General features: G+C 44.5%; 1 protein-coding gene across 1 annotated transcript; it reads right to left on the bottom strand.

The window, feature by feature from the left end:
• Positions 1–9,973: 9,973 nt before the first annotated feature.
• Positions 9,974–21,004, bottom strand: LOC117562107 (thyrotropin receptor-like; the record flags this gene model as incomplete). The annotated part of the gene is given in 10 exon segments (XM_034239888.1): positions 9,974–10,424; positions 12,535–13,170; positions 13,172–13,613; positions 14,340–14,528; positions 14,663–14,740; positions 16,006–16,074; positions 17,846–17,923; positions 18,007–18,081; positions 18,191–18,265; positions 20,930–21,004. Coding segments are annotated over 10 exon segments (1,993 nt in total), but the record flags the coding sequence as incomplete, so codon positions are not given.
• Positions 21,005–21,476: the final 472 nt, after the last annotated feature.

The following is a 21,476-nucleotide window of genomic DNA, read 5'->3' as shown; positions in this document are numbered from 1 at the left end:
CATCACAGGATCTGCTCGTGGTCCTTTACTTCCTTTGTCCTGATATTCTGATCACATATTGAATTCTTCCTCAGCAGATGGGCTTTGTCCAGTATCTCTAAGGCGACTGAACAAACGATAACGGTGACGGTACATTGTCGCTAAAAGAATAATAAGATGCACTGAAAGCTATTCATGAGAGGAAAGATGTTTGCTGTATATATCAAAACCTTCCAAGTCAGAAACAGCAGCTCATCCCTGCACATGGGGGTCTTCTTACTTATATTTCCATCGATCATTTGTTATTTGTTCTCACCCTCTTTGTGCCAACTACAACCCTTATGTACTATGTATCTAATATCATTACATTTCCTTGTATATAGACTCTTCTTGCACTATTTCCATTTCTTACTTGCACATGTCAAACATTCTCTTGCACTATTTTTTCTGTATATATATATATATGTTGCACTGTTGGAGGAGCCTGTGACACAAGTGTTTCATTGCCATATCTACACTGTAGCCAATGTGCACATGGCAATAAAGCCTTGAAACTTGAAACTGTTGCTGTTTCTCAATGTCGAGTCTACCTGCTGCAGAGCCACTATTTCAAGTATACTACGTCATCGAGTGGCGCCGAAGGACTGTTTAGATGTATGTTAAATGCCCAGCATTCTGCGCCACTCGATGACGTAGGCCTAGTATCAGTGGCGACTGGTCATTAGGGGCAGGTGGCACAGCCCCACCTAGTGTCAGCAGAAAGTATTAAAAATAATGATTACAACAAAATGCAAAAAATTAATTAATAATATATCAAATATATTTTAAGATCATGTTTAATCATCTGATTTGTCTGTACATTGCTGTTTTAGTCTGTGTTCTTCTAATTAGTGTCTACAGTGTGTGCCTATTGAGCTGTTTTGAGCCATGTGGGACAAAACCCGATCCTGCCCCTCCCTCTCACTGTCTAAGTGAACGGTGACTGTAAAAACTACACTGCGCATGCTCAGAATATTTTCCTATTTAATGTGTGTGGCAAAAAAATAATGACCATAGGGGCATAGAGCTGCCATCCCCACCATACGTCATCTCACATCATTCAGAGCTGATTGGCTGTAAGTACGTGTGCCGCGAAAAGTGTGGTAGGTGAAGAGGAGACGAGAGAGCTGAAGTAAGGCGTCCTAAAACCCGGAAGTAAGCTGCGCATGGCTTCCCTCGACAAAAAAGCAATGAGATTTCTCCATAGGATTTTAGAAAATAGCTCAAAATAAGATCTGTGGGAAACAAACCTGTTAGATAAATGCACGTTTTGTTCAGCCAGATAATATCCACATGTCTACCCTACTTTTATAATTTTCGAATCATAAATCTATTGATTAGATTAGATTTATGATAGACTGTTGAAACTACAAGAACATAAGGAGGACTTTTACAAAAAAGTAATAGAGATTTTTGTCCAGAAGGATAGGCAAATGGACTTAATCTTCAAGTCAAGGTAAGACTGCAATTGTATTGAAAATGGGATCTTACTAAGAGAGAACAATTCAATATTTAAATGATAAAATAATTTTTTTTGGGTATCCTTTTGTTGAACTGTTTGTTTAAAATTAATTGAAGCATCCGACTAAAGAGGCTTTTGAAAATAATATTATATTTTAATTTAGGTCAAAATATAATATTTGTAAACCTGAAGAGTCAGTGCACACTATGTAATCATGTATGGTCGTTAAGCTTCACCTTTAGGCACAACTTATGTGGCTGCAAAATGGTCAACGAGACACACCTTGTATACCAACCATTGCAGCCGTATTAAGGTTACAACACACACTGACTCAAATACACCAGAAGACACCTTTGAACAATCGAATCCATAAGATGTATTACACGATAAAGCCCTCGGCCAAGAGGCAGCAGGAGCAGCAGAGGCCTCTCCCTTCTGCTGCTGCTTTAAAGCATTTCCATTGTTTCAGAAGTAAAACACACCTGTGCATACATGAACATGTTTTTTAAAGAGACTGTTATGATATAAATGTTACAGGCTGCATTACATGCTTACATGTTCTGTGCTCTCACATTGTGATAGAGCCTGTAATGGTCTTTCCTAAAACAAATCCCCTTTCTCTTTTCTTATTGAAACAGTATCCTCATTCCTCAATGTCCAAAAATGGCAGCCATGTCGCTGCTGACATTTACCTAAAATGTTCCAGGTCTTCAACAGCACCACGGAAAACCAATGAAATAATGTTTTTCATCGTAAAACCTCTATTTCCTCTAATTTGATGCACAATATTTTTTTGTATCAATTATACCCTTTTCTGAAGTGAATCTATCCTCATGACAACACAAAGTAGCACGTGTTCCTCATTCTGTAAATCCCTCCCACCATGTGTGTGTGTGTGTGTGTGTGTGTGTGTGTGTGTGTGTGTGTGTGTGTGTGTGTGTGTGTGTGTGTGTGTGTGTTTACTGTGAAGGCAGGTGGAAGTAAATGTGTTCCTCACATCAATACTAACTGAGGCTAGCTTGATGCAGCTCGAGCGCAGCAATTATAGACAGTTAGAGGAAGATTTCCCTAACTCATGTCTTACAGGCGTCTCATTCTCCTCTACACACTGTGTTGCTCACTCCTGCATTAAAATCCATCAGGTACTAGGTTATCAGACAACATTATATTCAGGTGAGGGATTGTCAGATTTACTGAACAACTCACCGCCTGCTTTAAAGGAATATCTCCTGGGAGGCTAAACTAAGGGCACACATAATGTACAGGCTGAGGTTCTGCAGCCGCACCCTTCCTCGCTTTGATGACATTGCAAAATACAACGGCTGGCATACAATTTAATCATTGCCAACATCCTGCAGTGAGTAGCAGCTGCTGTAAGCCACGTGCTACACTGAGAAACACCTTCTTATCACAGTTTGGGTGGTGTAATAATGTCAATTTCTTAATCCATGCTGTTTATTTTGTCTTGTGTTTTTGTTTCCTCAATAACTATTACTGATATATGGTGCATCTTAGGTTTTTCTATGTGCAGTGTAACTTGAGGATGTGTGGGTTTGACTCCATCATATACATTCAGTATCATTAGGTTTATTAGGGACTCATATTTGTCCCAGTCAACAAAAGCTCTTCAGTCTGTATGTTGGAAGCATCACACTTAAGGATTAGTTATACTAGCTTTGGTAAATAATGGTCTGTTTCCGCACAGAATGAATTTTAAATGTATAAAAGGCATCATTGTAAACACACGTTTTAAAGGTGGCCTTCCTCCCCGGATCAACGAGGGAGCGAGCTGGTGTGAATGAAGACAGGGGCTCTTTCTAATTTCCTCAAATCCCCCTCCTCGACTCCTCGGTCCTCCGGTAGTGACCCGGAAATGAATTTTAGCGTGCCATGTTGAAGGACATCTAATTTCTCTAACTGCTGGGACTGCCTGCTGCTTCCCCTCCTCTCTCCCCTCCTCGGCTCCTCCGCTCGCATCTCCTGTGGGCGGGACTAAGTCTCGAGGAGGGGAGTCGAGGAGGGGAGTTAGAGAAATGAGAAAGGGCCAGGGAGCTGTTTGATTATATCATGGCGGTTAAATTCTAAAGCAAAAACAAACACACCCAGACACACACACGCACGCACCTGCAGGAGGGAGCAGGACTCTGTATGAGTGCTGCCAACGCTTCATTCTACTGTCACACACACACACACACACACACACACACACACACACACACACACACACACACACACACACACACACACACACACACACACACACACACACACACACACACACACACACACACACACTTAATAAAGAGACAGGAACAACTATTCATATTCGGGAAACAAACAACTTCCTGGTTTGTAATACGGCAGCTAAGGAACACATTTGTAATAAAATATGTAAATAGTCAGTGCAACACACGCACACACAAACAATACACGCACGCACGCACAAACAATACACGCACGCACGCACAAACAATACACGCACACACACACACACACACACACACACACACACAGCTCCATTATACGCTGCCACCCTCTTTGTATATTTCTGTGTGGGGGATTCATCCATGGAGTCCTTCTCTTGTGAATTCTCAAGTGTAACTGAAGCTGCTAATGAGGCATCAGAGTAAACAAATCTGTCCTTTTAAGAACTCCCCTTTTGTGCTTCCAGTGTGGTCTGAACTGCAGCACAGAGCACAGAGCGTATAGGATTACAGGCAGTGGCATGAGAAATACCACAGTACAGTTACTGTATGAAAAACTACATTCGTTTTTAACCACAAAATAAATAATGGTATGCTTAAACAGTAGGAGTGTGTTTACCTTTTTTTAAGCAAATGTATTAAGTTATTGGCATCGAAGTCTTTCACTAACAAGTGCAGGTTTGTTCTGCCTTTGCCTGAAGCCTTTAAAAAATGGCTTTACATACAACACATTTGTAAATAAACTAGGGCTGTCAAACGATTACAATTTTTAATCAGATTAATCACAGCTTAAAAATTAATTAATCATGATTATTCACCATTCGAACTATTGTGGTGACACGTTATTGGACATAATTCACCTTGCTTATTGTGTTGCCACACGGACCCTTTAGTGGGGAACACCTGTAGCTTTAGCTGCCATTCCTGCTAGCTCATCAGGCAGAGCAGTGCATGTGTTAACCTCTCTGATAGTAATGGATAATAAAGATTGGAACTCCATTCTTAATACACCGCCTCCGACTCTCTTTTCACGGCACTACACTGGTGACCCTGACTTTTCCGAGAAAGTTTCCGGAAAATTAACGAACATGGCTGAGCGCGATGTTTTCATAAAGCTGCCGGAATTCTGGGAGCACGCCGCGGAGGCATGGTTCGCACACGTGGAGGCACATTTCGCCTGCCGACAGGTCCGTGACGGGGACCTAAAATACTACCATGTGGTAGCAGCGCTGGGGAGCTCCACGTCGTCCAGGTTGGTGGGATTTATCACAGACCCCCCACACCATGGCAAATATGAGGCGATTAACGCCCTTCTCCTTAAGACATTTAGCTGATCTGCTAAGGAGAGGGCCCGCCAGATACTTGACATTCAAGGCCTAGGAGACAGCAAGCCTTCCCAGCTAATGGAGAAAATGCTAAATCTGCTAGGGGGGGAAGATCCCCGGATATTATTCACGGAGATTTTCCTGCGTCACTTGCTCCCCGGGTCCAGACGGCGCTGGCCAACACGCCTGTCGCGGAGCCCCGTGCTTAGGCTGAGGAAGCAGATCGTTTTTTCCTGGCTACAACAGCCCGGTGCAGAGACGTTAGCCCCGACGCTCAGCGGCCCATCTGCAGTCAAGAAAGCGGGGCGGAGGCAGGACACGGCTGTATCGAGCCGGCGTGGAGACACCGGAGAGTGCGTTTACCACGCACGTTTCGGGACAATGGCGAAGAAATGCATCGCCCCGTGCAGCTACAAACCCCCGGGAAACGGAGGGGCCGGCGCTCAGTAGTGGCGCTGAGCGTCGGCGGCACGTGCAGGCTCCTCTTCGTCAGCGACAGCGTTTCGGGGAGCCTGTTTCTGTGTGACACGGGCGCTCAACGGAGCGTAGTTCCAGCGTCGAGTGAAGACGTCACCCGGGGTGGGCATGGACCGCGATTGACGACGGCTAACGGTGGTCCCATTCGCACGTATGGCGTGAGGCCTATGTGTTTGTGCATCGGAGGACAGCGTTTCAGCTGGGATTTTGTGACAGCGGACATTTCTTTTGCCCTCCTCGGAGCGGATTTTTTGTGTGCTCATGGACTCTTAGTGAACGTTAAGAATAGGCGTTTGGTTGATGCCTTAACGTTTTCTTCCCTCGTGTGCACACTTGGCAGCGCATCATATGACGGGCTGTCGGGCTCGCTGTCGGGGGCAGACACGTTTCTCAGACTGTTGGCCGAGTTTCCAGACCTGTCGCTGCCAACCTTCTCTGCGCTTACCACTAAGCATGGCGTGGAGCACCACGTCACTACCGAGGGGCCTCCTGTCTACGCCAGGGCTCGGCGGTTGAACCCTTCTAAGCTGGCTGTAGCGAGGGCGGAGTTCGCAACCATGGAGCGCCTGGGCATTGTCCGCCGCTCCGACAGTCCTTGGGTTTCTCCCCTGCACGTCGTCCCCAAACCGAACGGCGGGTTCCACCCGTGCGGGGATTACCGCCGACTCAACGACGCCACTACGCCTGACCGCTATCCGGTGCTGCACATTCAGGACTTTTCGGCGCATCTGGCCGGTACAGGGGTGTTTTCCAAGGTAGACCTGGTGCGTAGATACCACCAGGTGCCCATGCACCCTCTGGACATTCCCAAGACAGCAGTGATAACGCCTTTTGGACTTTTTGAGTTCCTGCGGATGCCTTTTGGACTCAAGAATGCTGCTCAGACGTTCCAGCGCCTGATGGATTCGGTGCTGCGGGACCTGCCGTTTGTGTTTGTCTACCTCGACGACATACTCGTCGCCAGCGCTTCAGTGTAGGAGCACCTATCCCACCTCCGAGCCCTTTTCACGCGGCTCAACGAACACGGATTAATCATCAATCCTGCAAAGTGCCAGTTCGGGGTGTCTGACATTGATTTTCTGGGGCACCGCGTCACCAAGGGCGGTGCGGCACCTCTGCCGGCAAAGGTGGAGGCCGTTGCGGCTTTTCCTCGCCCGCTCACAGCCCGGTCGCTCTGTGAGTTTCTGGGGATGGTGACCTTCTACCACCGTTTCATTGCCCGGGCCGCACACATCATGCGGCCGCTGTATGAAGCATTGAAGGGCAAGACCCCCGTCCAGGCGATCGACTGGACGGCAGAGGCGGACGTCGCTTTTGCTGAGGTCAAGACCGCGTTGGCTCAGGCGGCTTTGCTGGCACACCCATCATCTACGGCTCCCATCTCCATCACCACGGACGCGTCGGACTACGCGGTCGGCGCGGTGCACGAGCAGTGGGTGGAGGGCGCTTGGCAGCCGCTCGCCTTTTTCAGCCGCCAGCTGACGCCCAGAGAACGCAGGTACAGCGCTTTTGACCGTGAGCTCCTGGGTCTTTATTTGGCCGTGCAGCACTTCCGTTTCATGCTGGAAGGCCGGGAGTTTACGGCGTTTGTCGACCACAAGCCACTCACTTTCGCCATGTCTAAAGTGGCCTTGGTCGGCACGTCAGCAGCGGCAGCTTTCCTACATCTCTGAGTTCACCACAGACATTAAGCACGTGGCTGGCAAGTCGAACCTGGTTGCAGATTGCCTCTCCAGAGTCGTCATCGGAGCCGTCCAGTTGGGCCTGGACTATACCCGCATGGCGGCGGACCAGGTCACAGACCCCGGCGTCCAGGCTCTGAAGGTGGAGGGCGCGGGGCTGCGCTTGGAGGACGTGGTGTTCGGCGACGCGGGCGTTACCCTCCTGTGTGACGTCTCCACAGGCCTGTCGCGGCCAGTCGTTCCCGTCAGCTGGAGGCGCTCTGTGTTCGAGGCAGTGCACGGACTGTCACACCCCGGCGTTAAGCCTTCGTTGCGCTTGTTGGCCGCGAAGTTCGTCTGGCATGGGCTGAAAAAGGACGTGAGGACTTGGGCTGGTGAGTGCGTGGCTTGTCAGCGCGCTAAGGTGCACCGCCACACGAAGGCCCCTTTGGAGCGTTTCCTGGTGCCTGAGAGGAGGTTTGACCACGTCAACATCGACCTGGTTGGTCCATTGCCCTCCTCTCAGGGCTTTTCCTACCTCCTCACCATGGTGGACAGGACGACCCGTTGGCCGGAGGCGGTCCCGCTCGTTTCGACGTCGGCCGCGGACGTTGCCCGGGCCTTCATTGCAACGTGGGTGTGTGGTTTTGGCACCCCGTCGGACATTTCCTCTGACAGGGGCTCTCAGTTCACGTCCGAACTCTGGAACGCCGTGGCAGGCGGTTTGGGGGTTAAGCTGCACAGGACTACCGCTTACCACCCTCAGGCTAACGGCCTCTGCGAGCGCTTCCATCGCTCCATGAAGGCCCTCAAAGCTGGCCTTAAGGACGGGAATTGGGTCGACAAGCTGCCCTGGGTGATGCTGGGCCTGAGGACTGCACCTAAAGAAGACCTGCAGTGCTCTACGGCTGAGATTGTTTACGGGCAGCCGTTGAGAGTTCCAGGGGATTTCCTCCCTAACGCATCGGCTCCCTGGTCGGCGTCGGCCCAGAGGGCTTTCCTGCAGGATGCCGCTGAGGCCTTTGCTCCGATCCCTACTACTCAGTAGTAGTAGACGGTACTCAGGTGTCCCAGGTTCCCGCAGAGCTCCGCTCGGCGGAGCACGTGTTCATCCGGCACGATGCGCACAGAGGCCCCCTGCAGCCCCCTTATGATGGGCCTTTCCGGGTCTTGGAGCACGGGGACAAGCACCTGGTGGTCGACCTGGGTGGCAAGGCCGAGCACGTCTCGGTGGACCGGGTGAAGGCTGCTCACCTGGACTTGGACCAGCCTGTGGTGCTGGCTCGACCTCCGCGACGGGGCCGCCCCCCGGCCTCGTCCCCTGTCACGGATTTAAGACCTGTTGTTCCGGTCCCTCCCCTTCCGGGGGCCGCACAGGCGGAAGTCACTCTTCTGTGGGGGTCGGCGTGTCGTTCCTCCCCGCCATGCTGATTTTGTTTATGTGTGAATTCTGGGGGGGCTTGTGTGGTGACACGTTATTGGACATAATTCACCTTGCTTATTGTGTTGCCACACGGACCCTTTAGTGGGGAACACCTGTAGCTTTAGCTGCCATTCCTGCTAGCTCATCAGGCAGAGCAGTTCATGTGTTAACCTCTCTGATAGTAATGGATAATAAAGATTGGAACTCCATTCTTAATACACCGCCTCCGACTCTCTTTTAACGGCACTACACTATGTCCAAAATATGCCATTTATTTATGCATATTGTTGTGGGAATGGAAAGATAAATGAAAGAAGGCGGATATATCCATTTAACATACAGTATCTATGTTTATTATAACATTTTTCTGCGTGTCAAAATGAAAGACAACCCACACACCTATCAATCATCAAACCGTGGGGTCTTAATTCATTACGTGTTGATTTCTATCAACGGGGGAGTACTTCAGGAAAGTCGACAGAGGGGGGGGCTAGTGGAGTACTTCGTGACCACAGAGTGTGAACGTTGTGATCAGCTGTTTTAGCGCAGTTCTCCAGTGAAGGGGGGGAGTCTCCCTCCGCAGCCGGTTGGCGTAGTTTTGGCACAATTCCGTTGTCCAGACCGACGTTAACAGCAGCCCTGTCTGTGCACACGGAGACCGACTCTGTCGTCCGGTGATCTAACCGCCTTCTGGAAAAGCTTCACAAGTACGTCGGTACGCAAATGCGCTTTGTGACACAAGTGACGGTACGCATTTCAGATTACGCACATAACCTGCGTACCAGTTATGTGCACCCCTGTACTACAGCAAAAGTATTCTCCGTCGGGACTTCCTGCAACAACACCACGCCGTTATCAAAGATGTTCTATTGAGAAGACGATCACTACGTGACAAAAGTTTTCAAAACCGTGGCTACTGAAATCAATCTTACTAACTGCTGTCTGTGCAATTTACTCCGCGCGAGTTGGCAGACTTTAATTTGCTTACTTTAACATCATTTCTTGGTATGGGTGTAGCCTACCCCAGCCGTACCCTGGCGCTGCCACTGGTGGCACGTATGGGGCGGGCCATTCTGCACATGCGTTAAATGCGTTACATATTTTAACGCAATTAATTCAAAAAATTAATTACCGCCGTTAACGCGATAATTTTGACAGCACTAAAATAAACACATCATCCTAATATTGAATTAGCACGTGGAGTGATGAGGTTTTAAAATACCTTATGTGTATAATCTGAACAAGAAAATAGCATCCACATCAGTAAAGTGCAGGTAAAGCTATTTTGTGTAGGCCTACGACATGATACAGAACAGAAGTTGTGTGAAGCTTTTTATTTGACATTTAGAACAATACAAAAGTATAAAATACCTATAATTTAATCCAATTGCATTTCATGGGATCCAAGAATGCGTTGCAAATACTAAACTGTTGATTAATAATTGGAGCATGATTTTTGGGAAAGCAAACAACCAGCTATATTGACACAAGAAAATTAGAAGACTACACATTCTAAAAAGGCACATGTTACTGTGTGTGTGTTAGGTTCTTTGAATTGGTATTAACAAAATAAGCGAATTAGTGTTTTTTAAATCTGCTACTGCAAGACAATTTGGGGGCCTCTCGTAGCCTGGAGATCACTGAACATTTGGGGATGTGGGGTCCGGACAGTGGGGGGGACATGGTGTCTGTGTATATATTAACTTGCTGGCTCCGGTAGAGATGAGCCTGACGCTGACACAGCCCCATCCGGCTCAGCAGCATCAGGATGTCTCTGTGGAACGCCTTCGTCAGGATGGCATAAAAAAAAGGGTGCGCACAAGAGTTGAGAGGGTAGAAAAGCACCAGCAGCACCTGTGGAGATAAAGATCGATCAGACTTTACTTTAAATGTCCCCTATTATACTGTGTTTCATCAATATATTACAGGTCTCAGATATATACAGAGCCTGTCTCTGATTGGCTGAAACACCAAACAGATCATTGCAGCATTACCCATAATCCCCTCTGTTTCAGCCCTGTTTCCAAAGTGCTGATTCTCTGTCTGTTACTTTAGATGAAAATAGGAGGAGGAGCCCCTCCCCACGCCCCTCTGAGAGACATTTGGTTAAAAATAACTCAATGGTGCTCTAGGAAGAGATTCAGGTGCCGTTTACACGAGGACAAAACGGGTTGTATCCGCTACTTTTCTCTCGCGTTCGTTCACACGAGGCTGACGCGGAAACGGACCCCGCAAACGATAACGGGTCCCAAGGTGGATAGATCTGCAAACGGCTCTGTATGTACGCCCTGCCTATACGATCATTTTCTGATAACGATGAAATAGCCCCGTCTCCCTCTCCCCACGTCTCCTGCTCAGAGATCAGCTGCTGGGCTGTCAGAAGGGGGGGGGGGGAAAGAGATGCTCCGTTTATTATTCTTATATTATTATATAGAGTCGTTATCAATTTGTTTTAAAGCTCAATAAATAACAAAGAAGACCTCTGACCGGCACTTTTCTAATTTTGTCCGGAAGATTTAAACTGTAAACCAAAAAACCAAAAAAAAACCTGTTGACCGGCGAATTTTTTTTTTTACAGAAACTCTGCCGCACGGTTCCCTCGTCCCTTGGAAGAGGCGGAGAGGTGGGTGTTTTTCATCTGCAGGTGGACTACCGGAGAGAATTACCACAGGAGCACACGCCGTCCACCGCGGAGAATAAACGGAAGGGCAACCATGGCATCCATGCTCAGGGGTCTTCTTCGCTGCTTTTGGTGTATTTTGTGGCGGCAGCAGCGCCACTTACATGCCCGACATATGTACTACAGCGTTTCCAGCGGGTCGAGCCGTCTCGTGTGAACGGAAGACTTTTTTGAAAAACGAATTTGGTGCGTAAACGCAAACGTGCCCGTTTCGTCCTCGTGTAATAAGGTGGGGGGGAGGGGGGGGGGGGTTACCTTGGTTGGTGATTGGCTAATGGTTACACAAGCCAAAAAATCGTTATGACATCATAAAGTGGCCAAAATCTGATCAGCTCATTTTCAGACAGCTTTTTATAGAAATGGATCAGGACAAAAACTGAGAGAATCTTTTTTCCTGAAACTTTCCGAGTCTCTTTCCACAGGGGGGAGTAGGGATGGGTACCGAGCCCCGGTATTAAATTGTCCCCGGTCTGAATTATTAAAGACCGTGGTACCGTTAAGCTCCAACGTTATCGGTCTTTTTATCGGTACTGGAGACATTTAAAAAACATGTCATATGTATTATCGCTACATAAACATTATATTGCAGCTTTAGTTTCGCCAACAAGGGGGCGGGGCAGTTTACATACACGCGGCTGCTACATGCATGCAACACACACGCGGCGGAGATAGCGGAGAGAACTAAGCGCTCCAAGGTGTGGTTAAACTTTACCCGTCTCGATGTGGACAATGCTCGTTGGCAAAAGGGCAATAAGAGTTTAGCATGTAAGGGCGGCAACACGAGCAATTTGTCTAAACATTTAGCAAAACTGCACCACATTCAGACGGAGGAATGCACCGGGTTCGACTGTCTTTGTAGTAGCTCTGTAGCCCCATCCACGAGTAACGTTTCCACGTCATGTATGTTATGTATACCTTAATCATCCTCCAGAAGAACCGTTAGGCCTTTTGAAGCATACCTGTCTGCCCCACCTGTGCTGCTCTGTACCACTGTATTTTTGCAGTAAGAGTAAATACTTGTTTTTTGTTTGTTTTTTACAGTTCTGTAAGTTCACATTATTTCCAATTTACCTTTTTTTTTTTTTTTTTTAAAGAACCGATAAGAGTACCGTTAAAGGACCAGATCGATAAGCGGTATCGATAAAAGTAGTAGTATCGTTAAAACCTTACCGATACCCATCCCTAGAGGGGACACATGTTTATGTATCAAAGATGTGAAAAAGTGGATTTTGCATAATAGGTGACCTTTAAAAATAAAATAAGAATCTCAAGAGGAAGTCCCACCTTGGAGTCTGTGATGGTCATCAATGGTTGGTGGAGCGCTGCAAACAAGCCATAGAAACAGATGGGAGCCAGACACAGGAAGTTGGTGAAAATCAGAACCGCCATGCGTTTAGCCATGGTCGTATCGCATCTGCTGGACTGGTGCTGGGGATTGTGCACCATGCAGTAGATGTGGAGGTAACATAGACACACCACCATGAAAGCAACGACATTAACCATGAGCAACGACACCACGTAGGTCCGAGCAGCGGTGGTTTCAGTGTCCATGGGCAAGCAGATGCTCACTTTCTGGAAACTGCTCACTCCCACTACTGGCAGCAGAGCTAGGATCAAACACAGCAACCAGCCGATTAGCATTAGCACAGCTGCATGGCGTAACCTCATCTTCCTGTCTGGCCTCATTGCATAGAAAATTGCATGCCAACGTTGCAAGCTGATTAGCGTTAATGTGTACACTGATAGCTCGCTGGCAAACACTGATAACGTTCCTGCTAGATTGCAGCCACTTCCTGTTTGCCAGGCGATAGCATAGTGGTAGTAATGGGAGCGTGTGTAGAGGTCCACAGATGCTATGAACAGTAAGTATATCCCCATGCAAAAGTCTGCGAACGCCAGGTGACCCATGAGGAAGCGGGGTGACGGACAACTTCTGCCGGCTGGTCAGCAGGATGAACATCACCAGGAAGTTAGCGGAGATAGCTAACAGACTGACCGCCCAGACTAACACCCGCAGGAAGCCATGACTCATCACATCCTCACAGGGGTTCAAAGCATCAGGCAGAGGGGTACAAATGAGTCTGTGAGTATCCGTACGAAGTTCATCACACAGAGCAAAGTCAAACCCTTCACTGAGATGCTCTGTAGGCAACTCCACGTAAAACAAACCCTCATTCTGAGCCTGTTCAGTCGGGCACGTGGGGCTGTCGTACAAGTGGTTGTGATTTCTGCTCCCATGAGCTGGAAGAGTAGAGCTTTCTTTGAGATGCTGGTACACTTCGTTAACTGGATATTTCTGAGAGGAGTCCTGCAGCTTTTTCAACGCAGTCCGTGTCAGGTTGCAAAAAACGGCCTCAGAGTGTCTTGAAAACAGAGATAGGGATTATTAATCAGAGATTGAACAACCACATTTCTTAAAATGCATGCAAGAGGTACATTATTTTATTCTACATAGTTCTTCTACACCAGAAAGTCTTGACAGGGGGAAAGAAAAGCAAAAATGCCCTTTGTCCTTAACTTTGTTTGTACACATCGGGCATTTACACTACCTAATCTGTCAGAATAATTACCTATACATGTAACAACGTCAAAGGATAAACCTAATCATGATTAAATAATTGTAAATGATTGTTTAAAAGCACAACACATCTATAAAAAGACTCATAAACGAGTCAATGTGGCCAGAAAAGTAGGAAGAATAACGACCTAAAATTACAATAATCCCCAAATTCACAGATCAGCATTCACAAAGAAATATCTAAACATTATTTGTGTTATAAGTGTGGTATGGTGGCCTGGAGGTTTTTCTGGGATATGTTAATGCTCAGGGTGAAAGAGGACCTTGCAATTGTCAAGTGACTCACGGTGCCAAGGTTTTCTTTTCACAGAACCATGTTTAAATGTAAAATCATTACAATGCTGACAGAAAAATACTTGAACTCAATTCATTGAATCCTCAGCGTTTGTGAGTACTCCAAAAACAAATAGATAAAGAGAGCCTGAGGAGAGTTTGGTATGTGAAGGACAATAACTTGAAAACATGTCACAGTGGGAACATATTTCCCAACACTTTAAATTCTCCTACTTACCCTCTCCATCTCTTCAACATTTTGAGACCACAACAATGGCTGGGGAAGGTCAATTCAGCGCTCTGTAAGTGGAGGAAGGCTCTAAAGGGGGGAGGAACTTTGAGGGCCCAAGTGTTTTTAATCTGGAGCTTTTCAATGGTCTCCATACCTATTGAAGGCAGAGAGCTAACTTTGGTTTCTGAAAGGTCTCTAGAAGATAAAGAGTTCAGATTATTCTTTAGGGTACGCTTGTTCCTGTATATTTATCAGTATGTGACACATAAAGATAGTGTTTGATGGGAACAAAAGGTTATTTTCTTAGCAAATTCTCTACATTCACTCACAGATGCGTTGGGCCGTGAATCACGCCATAAAAAGCGAATTCGTCTATTCGTTCCAAATCCACGTTCCTGTGAAGATACCTGAAGAACGGAGGATAGGGAAACATTAGAGGCAATTAAAATGGCTGCTGATCTGGTGGTATCATTCATGAACATTAAGATTGTACTATATGCACACCTAGGTGCTTTGGTAGATGATTAGGACTACTAGAAAACAATATATAGGATGGTCACAAAAAAAACATATGGATCTGTAGACAACATCCCACAACTAAATACTTTAAACACAATAGTAATTAAACCAGCCATGAGTCCCACTGTTATAATCTAAAATGGCTTACACTTCCTCCAGTCTGGGGTGGCGTGGGCAAGGGACTCCGTATCTTTTATCTTAGTTTTTTTCTTTTCTTTTTGTATTATCGTTTAAAGGTCACCTATTATGCTATTTTTAGGCAATAGCATAGGTCTCAGATATATAAAAAATATGTCTATGAAGTGTTTTGCTCAAAATACCAAGCAGATCACCCATTCTAGCCATGCCTCATATCCCTCTATTTCACTTCCTGTTTCAAAAGTGCTGATTTGGGTATAAAGCTTAAAAAAAAGAAAATAATTGATAATAAAAAAGGAGGGGGCTGAGCTCATGCGGGACCCGGCAGCTACTGTCTAAAGTAAATGCTGCCGTGATGAAACGCCATATCATGGATTATCAAGGATTCTCTCTGAAACAGTCTGGAGCTCAAAGGCTTTCTCTCTTGCCGGTTATACCACAAGGTGAGTTCCTTTCTATTTCCTGCTTCTTCACACACATGCTCTCCAGTACAGGTTAGCTCTGAGTGTTAGCGATGCTAATGTAAACACCGACCATATTACGTCCAAAACAGTCGGGCATTGTTTCTGATAGCAACGTTTCTGATTGGGCCGTGGGTCAACATTTCAGATATTACGTCATATCGGACGCAAATCTGGATCAGCTCCGTTGTAGCCCCGTTTTTAGAGATTTGGGTACGGAGGAAAAGAGAGAGGGTTTTATTTTCTGACGCTGCGTGAGTTCCCTGACACACCGGGGACACATGTTTATGTATAAAAGACATCAAGAAGTGCATTTTGCATGATAGGTCCCCTTTAAATAATTTATATCTGTGTATATATGTCGCAGAAAACAATCAATAGGTTTGTCACAAAAACAAAATGGAGGATAGATCAGGGACAATGTACCACAGCCACATTTTGATCTGTACACAACATCCATTATTACTAAAACTAAATATTTTTTCACACAGTAGTAATTCTCTTCAGTTTAAGATTATGTTTTTGTTCCACTGTTAAAATTCAAAATGGCTTACACTTCCTCCAGTCTGCTCCCATTGAAGGCATAGCGCTGGATCTCTTTCACACCATTGCTATTCAGCATGCTTTAAAAGAGAAGAGAAAAGGAGAATTTTCCTGAGAGACGTCCATTCATTAATCATTACAAAAGGCGCTTTCACACCGGAGTACTTTTACCCGTACTTTTCCCGTTTAGTTCCGTTAGTGCCTGGAATTTTGCGTTCACACCAAAAAGAGAACTTAGTTCAGAGGACTTTTCCCCCATTGTTAGTGCCTGCTAGAGAGGTGGGACTATCCTGGGGAGAAAAAGTACCAATTTCTGATTGGCTGGGTGAATTGCAAACAACGCCCCGTAAAACTCTGAAAAGTTTTTTGAAGCCGCCATTGTATTTGCTGGCATTAGCATTAGCATTAGCCCCGCGCACCAACGGAGAGAGACTAACTTATGGCAACACAAAAAAAAACATGGGAGAGGTGGAGTGATGAGGAGGTGTCGGCGTTCTGGCGATTTACTCCGGGGACTTCCGGCCGGGGACTTCGGGTGGCAGTATACGCCGTGAAGTTGTTTGCGGCCTGCCAGTAAACCCAAAGCAGAAGAAGAAGAAGTGACGTCATCGACTTCATTTGCGTTATCTTCCCTCAGGAACTTATTCCGGTGTGAACGCGATCGGAACCTTAGTTCCATGGGGGAACTAAGTGCTGGGAACTAAGTGCTGGGAACTAAGTACGGCAAAGTACTTGGTGTGAAAGCGGCTGTTTGACCCCCATGTTTATTCGTGACGATGTGTAACACTTAAACAATAGTGAAATACTTGTAGATACTTTCCTACTGTTATTCATATTTCCTTCATGCTAATTATGAACCCTCTTGTTGAAATGACGGCTCAGCTGACTGAAGGTTTATAAGGTTTTATTAAAGGCTTAATTTGGAGCTGTAGTGTAGCTTTACATCTAAACCTTAACACTTTTGAATTAAAAAATAAAAGTAGCCCTAGCTTGAGCACAATTTGAGACTTCATGAGTCCGCTTATCATAACAACCTTGCAGATTTAGCTTGGAGATTGGGCAGATTATGTTTTTCTGTAAAGTTGACCCTCATAATTATCATATTACATACTTTACTATGTGTCACAGAAAACAGAAAATCATCTTTTCGGACAGCTTTTTTTTTAAAAAGAAGGAGGGGTCTGAGCTCATGCGGGACCCGGCAGCTACTGTCTAAACTAAATGCTGCCGTGATGAAACGCCATATCATGGATTATCAAGGATTCTCTCTGAAACAGTTTGGAGCTCAAAGGCTTTCTCTCTTGCCGGTTATACCACAAGGTGAGTTCCTTTTTATTTCCTGCTTCTTCACACATATGCTCTCCAGTACAGGTTAGCTCTGAGTGTTAGCGATGCTAATGTAAACACCGACCATATTACGTCCAAAACAGTCGGGCATTGTTTCTGATAGCAACGTTTCTGATAGGGCCGTGGGTCCACATTTCAGATATTACGTCATATCGGACGCAAATCTGGATCAGCTCCGTTGTAGCCCCGTTTTTAGAGATTTGGGTACGGAGGAAAAGAGAGAGGGTTTTATTTTCTGACGCTGCGTGAGTTCCCCGACACACCGGGGACACATGTTTATGTATAAAAGACATCAAAAAGTGCATGTTGCATGATAGGTCCCCTTTAAGTAAAAGTCTATGTTGTTACCCTCCTATCGCATAAAGGCAACATTTGACCCAGTTATGCCATGAAATTGTCGTAAATTAGTGTCAAAAATGTTAAAAATGAATAACAAATGCAAGAGATTTGATTGGTGTAAAGCTGTAAAAACAAATTAACAATTCAACTATCAGTCATACTCACATGGTCAGAGTATTCTCAGATATTCCAGTGAAGGAGTTAGCAGGTATCACCTGAATGAAGACATTCTCCACTATCTCCCTGTCAGAGAGCCATGAACACAAACCAGTTATAACCTCCGTAACTTTGAGCAAACAAAAGACAGTAGAGTTTATTTCACATACAAAATAAAATCATCCTGGCTGGATTGAATATATTGAAGCCCAGGGAAGGAGGTGAGCCCTGTGTTGGTGATTCCTCTGTGAAGAGACACACAGATGAAAATATACATTTACTTTGTTTTCTTGAGAAAACATGACGTGCTTATGATACACGAGAATGCAAATGAGCAAAGGAAAGTTTACTTACAGGTACTTTAAATTAGGCAGATCTTTAAACGCCTCTTGGTCGATGTGTGACAGGGTTTTGATACCAGTCAGCTGTCTATTGGACACACAAGATACACAAAAACACACTTTACTAACTCATACTCTTGAAGTATTTTAATTTTTACGTCTGAACACACTGATGCTGTAACAAAATAATCCATCTATCCATCTATCCATCTATCCATCCATCCATTCATCTATCCATCTATCCATCTATCCATCTATCCATCTATCCATCTATCCATCTATCCATCCATCTATCTATCTATCCATCTATCTATCTATCTATCTATCTATCCATCTATCATCCATCCATCCATCCATCTATCCATCTATCCATCTATCCATCTATCCATCTATCCATCTATCCATCTATCCATCCATCCATCTATCCATCTATCCATCTATCCATCTATCCATCCATCCATCTATCTATCTATCCATCCATCTATCTATCTATCTATCTATCTATCTATCTATCCATCTATCCATCTATCCATCTATCCATCCATCCATCTATCCATCTATCCATCTATCCATCTATCCATCTATCCATCTATCCATCTATCCATCTATCCATCTATCCATCCATCCATTCATCTATCCATCTATCCATCTATCCATCTATCCATCTATCCATCTATCCATCTATCCATCTATCCATCTATCCATCTATCCATCCATCCATCTATCCATCTATCCATCTATCTATCTATCTATCTATCTATCTATCCATCCATCTATCTATCTATCTATCTATCCAGGGACGTGCACAGACATTTGGAGGGGCTATCGCTCTAAACTGGAAAAAGGGCCTCCCCCCGATAAAAAACACAAGACCTTTTGAAAATTGTAACTTGTTTTTAATGTAAAAGAAACCAAACGATTATTACATCAACTACATTGAACAGTAATTCACATCTCATAACACAATAAGCTAAGGCGACTACTTGCATTCGGTAACTTGATTTTAAAAATGAAAACCAGGGACATTTTTTGTTTTGCGGTCCATATCTCATTAAAATATCTAATGTTAGTTACTATTAAAGACAAAATGGGGACAATTCTGTTCTAGTTTGGCCATTGTAACTGCTGTGCAGTCCAGACATACTGATAAAATAGGGCCTCTAACTAATTACCTTAAATAAACTCACTAATGAATGAAACCAGTTCAATACGCATTATTCTTATTCTTATCATTCTTTATGAGCGCAGCCAGTAACGGTAAGGTATCTAAGGTAGAGACATGGCAGAAATCCTACAATGAAGCGGGACAGTGAAGTGTTCTCTGAGAGAGGGCGATCAAGAAAAGAGAGCGAGCGGTGAGGGAGTTTACAGATGAAAAGACACAGAAAGACAGAAGCACAATAACACCAAGTAGGCTATATTTAGGTGTTTGTTTGTAAATAACCGACGGTATCAAGAGGAAGTAAAAGTCCCCTGGTTTGTCCCTTATACCCTAACTGCCATGAGACAACTCAAAATCAAGTTTCCAAAATCTGACACTGAGGTGGTCTTAACGCACCGGCAGATGACAGCGCTGACAAAGTGTGTTTCCCGCAGCGAGACGTTACCATACTACTTGTGGGCTCATCATGTTGATTCGGCCACAACAGAAAAAAGAAAAACAAACTCTCGCTCTCTCCAGAGGGGCAGGTCACCCAAAAAGGCCAAACGGGCCGTTGCCCGGGCAACATTAGCCCGTACCTGTGCACGTCCCTGTATCTATGTATCTATGTATCTATCTATGTATCTATGTATCTATCTATCTATGTATTTATCTATCTATCTATCTATCTATCTATCTATCTATCTATCTATCTATCTATCTATCTATCTATCTATCTATCTATCTGTCTATCTATCTGTCTATCTATCTATCTATCTATCTGTCTGTCTATCTGTCTATCTATCTATCTATCTATCTATCTATGTATCTATCTATCTATCTATCTATCTATCTATCTATCTATCTATCTATCTATCTATCTATCTATCTATCTATCTATCTATCTATCTATCTATCTATCTGTCTGTCTATCTGTCTATCTATCTATCTTATAATTTCTTTTTCTGGTAGAAAATGGCTCACAATAGTTTAGTTTTAATGTGGTTTGGTCACTAAATATAACGTCCTTCGCCCTTATCTACTCTAACATGTCCATAGTTTCTGTGTTGATTTCTATATGTATCGAGCCGGGATAGTAACAGTACATTTTTGGCACTTCAATTAAAATGTGGCTTTAAAAACAAGATCTGAAGGGAAAATGGTAAATGATAAACACACTGGCATTAAAAATATTATATGAATAACATAAGACTTCTTAGACTCACAAGAGATCGGGGAACATTGCATTAATTTAACCTTCATAAATAAGAAGTAGTAGTAGTATAATAATACTAACATTTAAGGTAATATACATTTTAATTGGCGTATAATTAGCCCCTTTTAATGAAAAACAGTGAAATGTACATTAATAGGTGCTAATAGCCAAATATATCATTGAGAACATCATCATCTTTAGTGTTGTATTATATAATTGCAATTGAATGATTCAAATGGAAGAATTACACTCAGCTGCAGAACTTTTTTTGGGTGTAATTTCATCAGATAAATCGGTAATTGAAACAGAACCAATAGCACTTGCTCGCTCCTTTGTGAATTCACGAGAGGTTTATTTGAATCAAAATGGACCTGCGCTGCTTGAAGGTTACATACATGTGGCTGACCCTGGACAGGTTGTGGAAAGAATGCTTCTCCAGATACTTTAAAGTATCATCATCCGAGATGTATCTGAAAAAAACACACAAAAAACACAATAAATACTCACACTCGAGACTAATACTACTCCAATGTTGCTACTAAGGGGATTTAAAAGAGCTTGGCACCAATTTCATATTTTCTGACTCGTCGTGAACAAAGTAATGATCCAGGCCTGCAATACATGTCGAATACAGAGTCTCCCTTTCTCTACAGTCTGAATAATGATAGGGCTTTATCATCATCAATACGGAGTTCATCATGTCTACATTTTTGGTATTAAGGATTAAACAAGATCTAATCTCACAATTAATGGGGGTATACATCAATTTGTCAACACGTTTTTACAGTTTGTACCTGAATCCAACTCGTTTGAGCAAACCTTAAGGTAAGAGAAAACCATTATTACGATAAAAGGTTAATATTATTGTAATTACAAATGATTACGCCACTCCTTTATATACATATATCAGATTAAAAACATCAAAGTAGCCTAGCCTACTGT

Source organism: Gymnodraco acuticeps, unplaced genomic scaffold (genome assembly GCF_902827175.1).
Source record: "Gymnodraco acuticeps unplaced genomic scaffold, fGymAcu1.1, whole genome shotgun sequence".
NCBI classification, from domain to species: domain Eukaryota; kingdom Metazoa; phylum Chordata; class Actinopteri; order Perciformes; family Bathydraconidae; genus Gymnodraco; species Gymnodraco acuticeps.
The sequence above is the reverse complement of the archived record's forward strand: the minus strand, read 5'-3'. Positions and strand labels throughout refer to the sequence as shown.